Raw genomic sequence first — 6,078 nt, 5'->3', positions numbered from 1 at the left:
TGAGTGTAACAGGATCCTGATTATTCATGTTATAGGGCTCTGATTATTAATTGTAATAAATTTGTTACTCTACGTATTAGTAGCAATTATTGGTGAAATATCTCCCAGTTATTGAAAGAAGAAATAATTGATTATAGATGAAACAGAAACTGTAAATAAATATTGATTCATCATAGAACCACAAAATTGAATCTTAAAACCAAGGTTGCTATTTGACCCATTGCGCTGGTACTGTCTCTGAAAATTTCTCATTCCCCTCCTTTTTCTTCAATGGCCTATGCCATTGAAGTCCCCTGGGTTCTAAACTGAATAACCAGGGGAGACATCCAAGCTACATCCACCCTGTAAGAACCTTCCAAGTTTCAATGAGATCATCACTCATTCTCCAAATGTTACAAGTTCATAAGATATAGAACCAGAATTAGGCTGTTCGACCCATTGAGTCTGCTCTGCCATTCAATTAAGGCTGATATGCTCCTCACCCCCATCTTTCTGCCTTCTCTCCATATCCCTTCAACTCATTACCAATTAAAAATCTGTCTAACTCCTCAAATTTACTTCCTGGACCAGCACCAACTGGACTTTGGGTTAGCAAATTCCACAGATTCACAACCCTTTGGAAGAAGTAATTTCTCTTCAGCTCTGTTTTAAGTTTGCTACCCCTTATCCTCAGACTATGATCTCTCATCTTAGATTGCCCCAAAACAGGAAGCATCTGTTCCACGTCTATTCTATCCACACCTTTTATCATCTTGAATACCTCAATTTGATCTTCCCTCATTTTTTCTAAATTCCAGAGAGTATAGGCCTAAACTGTTCAATCTCTCTTCACATGACAAACCCCTCATCTCAGAGATCAATCTAGTGCACCTCCTTTGAACTGCCTCCAATGCCACTACATCTTCCTGCAAATAAGGGGACCAAAATTGTGCACAATATTCCAGGTGCAGTCTCACCAATACCATGTATCGTTGCAACAATACTTCCTTATCTTTGTATTCTATTCCTTTAGCTGTAAAAGCCAACGTTCCATTTGGTTTCTTTATTATCTGCTGTACCTGCATGCTAGTTTTCTGTGACTCATGAACGACGACACCCAGATCTGTCGGCAAAGGAGCACCCCGAAGACTCTCCCCATTAAAATAATAGGTCGCCTTCCCACTTTTTCAACCCAAATGTGTGACCACGCCATCTGTTAAAACTCCATTTGCCATATTTTGGCCCACACTCCTAACCTATTTTTATATCCATCTGTAAGGATCTTATTTCCTCATTGCAATTTACTGTCCTCCCTATTTTTGTGTTGTCCACAAATTTGGCTATACCGCCTTCCATCCCTGTATCCAAATCACGACTGTAGATTGTAAATAGCGGGGGTCCAAGGACCAAATCCTGTGGCACCCTACTACTTACATCTTGCCATCCAGAAAAAAACAACATTTATCCTCACTCTGTCTTCTGTCCTATCCATGCTAATAAACTGCCCCAAATCCCACATGATCCAACCTTGTGAATTAACCTTTTGTGCAGCGCCTTAATCAAACACCTTCCAGAAATCCAGATAAATTACATCTACAGCATCCCCATAATCCACTTTGCTTGTTACATCTTTGAAAATCTCTAACAAATTAGTCAAACATGATCTGACCTTCATAAAACCATGCTGACTCTGATGGATGGACTCGTGATCCCAAATTATGGTAATACTGCACAAGTTAGATCTCTGAATAAAACCTGGCTTGATATGTCATATGTTTTGTTTTTGTAATTAACTTAGGATGATGGTTAATTATTGGACATATTCGCATGAGACTGCCAATGTTCTTTTAATAAAACAACACAAGTTCATTGCACAAAATAAAAAAGGCTCTGTATGGATATAACAATTTTGAAAGACTTTAACACAAACAGTAATTTTCCCAGCAACATCCTGTTCAAATACTCAATTTCAGTGAAGTAACACTCGTTCATTTAAAAAAAATCTATTCATGAGATTTAGGTGTTGCTGGCTTGGCCAGTATTTATTGCCTAACCTTAACTGCCCGGGAGAAGGTGGTAGTGAGATGCCTTCCTGAGTGTTTACACTCATCAGGATGTTGGGGCACCCACATTGCCATTCTATAACATCAAACATTATTGAAAATTCCACAATATTAATGTCACTATTCAACAAAGGCTCCTTAACAGCAAGGTTATTAAATACTTCCTCTTTACGGACTACTAACCTAAAATGAACTGATACCTACTTGGCCCTTCAATGTTCTACTTCAGAAACGTTCAGCACAAATGCCGAATTCCATCCTCCACAGCATGTATGTTGGCTAGGTTCACCCAGTTTATATGAGCATTCAAGTCACCCATTATTACTGTATCACCCATATCAGATGTACATCTAGTTTTATGATTTATATTCATAATTAAATATTTGGGATATGAAGTAGATTCATCAATCTTTGATTTTAATGCCAAGTCCAAAAAATTATCTTTACATGTTGCATTAGCACCTTAAGCTGGACTGGATGTTTTAACAGGTTTGTGACTGCGATGTGATTAACAACAAATTACAACTCCTGAAATCACCGATGAACTTGCTGTTGTCTCAGCACCTATGTAATGAGATGGGATTTCTGAATCCTTTCCCACATTCAATGCAGATGAATGGTCTCTCTCCAGTGTGAACTTGCTGCTGTACTGGTTCAGATGATCATCTGAACCCAGTCCTGCAGAGAGTGGGAAGTTGAGCAGTCTCTCACTGGTGTGAACACTGTTGATGTAGCATCTGTTCCCCAGAACTTTTAAAGCACTTCCCACAGTCTGGGCATTTAAAAGGCCTCTCATCAGAGTGAATGCGTTGATGGCGTATCAGATCCCAGGATCTTACATAACACTTCCCACAGTCTGTACATTTAAAAGGTCTCTCTCCAGTGTGAACTCGCTGGTGTGTTATGAGGTGGATTTTCTGAGTAAACCCCTTCCCGCACTCAGAGCAGCTGAATGGTCTCTCTCCAGTGTGAGTGCGTTGGTGTGCAGTGAGACGAGATGACCACTTGAACCCAATCCCACAGTGAGAGCACTTGAATGGTCTATTGCCTGTGTGAACACGTTGGTGTAACTTCAGTTCTCCAGAGCTTTTATAACACTTCACACAGTCAGGACATTTGAAGGGTCTCTCCTCAGTGTGAACTCGCTGGTGTGCCTTGAGGTGGGATGACTCACGAAATCCTTTCCCACACTCAGTACAGGTGAATGGCCTCTCCCCAGAATGAACTCGCTGGTGTGTCAACAGGGTGGAAAACCGAATGAATACTTGTCCACATTCCGAGCAGATGAATGATCTCTCCCCAGTGTGAAGTCGCTGGTGTATAGTGAGTTGGGATGATCGTTTGAACCCATTCCCACAATGACGGCACCTGAACGGTCTCTCATCAGTGTGAACTCGTTGATGGACAATCAGCTCCCTGGAACCTTTAAAGCACTTCTCGCACTCGGAACATTTAAAAGGTCTCTCCTCAGTGTGAACGCGTTGATGGGATTGCAGGTAGCTAGAACTTTTAAAGCACTTCTTGCAGTTTGGACATTTAAAAGGTCTCTCCTCACTGTGAACCTGCTGGTGTGCCTTGAGGTGATATGACTGAGTGAATCCACTTCCACATTCAGAGCAGATGAATGGCCTCTCCCCAGTGTGAATGCGCTGGTGGACAGTGAGTTGAGATGACCACTTAAAGCCAGTCCCACAATCAGAGCACCTGAACCGTCTGTCCTCAGTGTGAACACGCCGATGAGACATTAGCTCACTGGAACTTTTAAAGCACTTCCCACAGTCTGGACATTTAAAAGGTCTTTCCTCGGTGTGAACTCGCTGGTGTGTCAGCAGAGTGGAAAGCTGAGTGAATCCCTTTCCACACTTGAAGCAGATGAATGGCCTCTCCCCAGTGTGAATACGTTGGTGAATCTTCAGTGCAGAGCGGTGACTGAATCCTTTCTCACAGTCCTTGCATTTCCATGGTTTCTCCCCAGTGTGAATGCATTTGTGGTTCTCAAGGCCAGTTGATTGGCTAAAGCCTTTTTTGCAAACAGAACACAAATATTTCTTCTTCCCAATGTGAACAGTGCTTTGCCCTTCCATATTTAAAATCTGTTGATATTCCGGTTGTGATAAACTGGGTGACTCCATTAGGACATAACATAGTGTTTAGTTTCAGGTTCCTGACTTCAAATCATTCTCTTCGCAAACCCTGTGAAATCAATTTAAAACAGAAGAACTGAATGAGAAAGAAGACACAAAAACAGAGGAAGATTTGAAAATTGTACTGAGCGAATCTCGCAATTTGCAGGCTGGCCCTTGGGAAAAATTGCCATGAGTGATGATGGATTGTCATGGAAGCTTAACTATGGCCAAAACTAATATCAATCAGGGAGGCAACCTGGTCTAAGCCAACACAAGACTGTGGAACTTATATGAATCAGATGGTGAGAGAAAAGAAAGAGACTGAAGAGGAATTAGGAGAGGCAGGGGACAAAGGAGAGGGATTTTATAGATCTACAACTTGTGTAGAAATTTAACAGGATGTCCAAATCCTCAATCTTCACCTTAAATGATCAGAGTAGCGGATCGATGTGAAGATGATGACCTCAAAGATCCTGAACGCTTTGACGTCCAGCATTAGAGGAACAAAGACTTTCGACTGAAGGATGGAAGTCAATGCCTTTCAGTCCATTCAGTTACAAACTCCATTTCTCAGCCACTGACTGAATCTCCGTACGGAACTTTGGTGCCATACTTCATCCCAAACTGAGTTTCCAACCACACGTTCACATCATCAGTAAAATTATGGGACCTATTTCTACCTCAGTTCCGTCACCCGACTCCGTCCCATCTCAGCTTCTAAAAACTCTCCCAAAAGGTGGCGGCCGTAAACCTGGGCCTCTTCCCGGGATAAAGACACGGATCCCCCCACCCAACAAGACGGGGCTCGGTTGGTCTCGATTAGAGTTTGCGGAATAACACGAGGTCTTTACGAACTCTCTCCACGCCCCCCTCCCCCCTTTCCCACGGCCGGCCGCAGCCGTTGAAGAAAATGGTCGCGAGCCTTGAACAAAGTGACACTGCGCATGCTCCGCTACAATCCACACTGCGCATGTCAGCAGACCGGTTGTTGCGTGAATGGGGCAGATTGACGTCCTCAAGGAATGTTGAGCGTCACTGTAGGGACGTGAAACTGTCTTACTCGATTTCTGTCCATTAATTGGAAAATAGATTACTTGTCGAATCTCCACCTCAATTAATTCTTACAGTCTCTCATAAATTTCTTCACAGATATTTAATGCCCCGCTATCAAGTGGCAGTTTGTAAAACCGTTCATTCCTTTTCCTGATGGGTGCACGCCCCCTCAGGCCTCAAGCCCCGCCCCCCCATTCACACTGATTGGTTGGCCGCGCCCGTTCGGCCCTTCATGACCGCCCCACCCCCCCGCCCTGAGCCAGTTGCTGCAATTTTATCCTCAGCGAAGGGAGACAGAGTAAGCTATTGCTTGGAGTCTAGATGACTTCATCTGAGCTGACGTGAGGTATGGAGATGGCAGCTTTTATGCAGCGGTGGGGATGTGGGGATGAGGGGAGGGGAGAGAGCTGGGGGTGTGTGTGTGTGTGTGTGAGAGAGAGAGAGAGAGAGAGAGAGAGAGCCTGCTGAAAGTGCAGATTATGTAATCGGAATGTGAGAATGGCGTGTCTAAATGCCAAACTGGAACGAACAGATGGCCCACTGGGGTGGGGGGGGAGAGAGAGAAGAGAACACATGATGATGGAGAATCTAACAAGTAAAGCTAAAACAAAGGGAAGCAATGGGAATGGATTCACAATTTGAAGATGTTGAACTCAGTATTAAGTTCAGAGGTGCAGGGTCTGAAGAAGATATGTTGTTCCTCCAGTTTGTGCTGTGATTCACCTGAAGCGTTGCAGCATGCCAAGGACAGACAAGCTGTTTTAAAATGACCGGTTACAGGAAGGTCAGGGTCATGGACCGGAGGTGGTCTGCAAATTGGTCACCTCACCTGCATTTGGTTTCCCCAACGTAGAGTA

General features: G+C 43.5%; 1 protein-coding gene across 1 annotated transcript; it reads right to left on the bottom strand.

Moving 5' to 3' along the window:
• Nucleotides 1-1,807: 1,807 nt before the first annotated feature.
• Nucleotides 1,808-4,221, bottom strand: LOC140457203 (uncharacterized). The gene is given in 2 exon segments (XM_072551270.1): nucleotides 1,808-4,186; nucleotides 4,189-4,221. Coding segments are annotated over 2 exon segments (1,470 nt in total). The 3' UTR covers nucleotides 1,808-2,749.
• Nucleotides 4,222-6,078: the final 1,857 nt, after the last annotated feature.

The sequence above is a fragment of the Chiloscyllium punctatum genome, chromosome 31 (assembly GCF_047496795.1).
Source record: "Chiloscyllium punctatum isolate Juve2018m chromosome 31, sChiPun1.3, whole genome shotgun sequence".
NCBI classification, from domain to species: Eukaryota; Metazoa; Chordata; class Chondrichthyes; order Orectolobiformes; family Hemiscylliidae; genus Chiloscyllium; species Chiloscyllium punctatum.
Note: the sequence above shows the minus strand (reverse complement) of the source record. Positions and strands in the feature narration are given on the sequence as shown.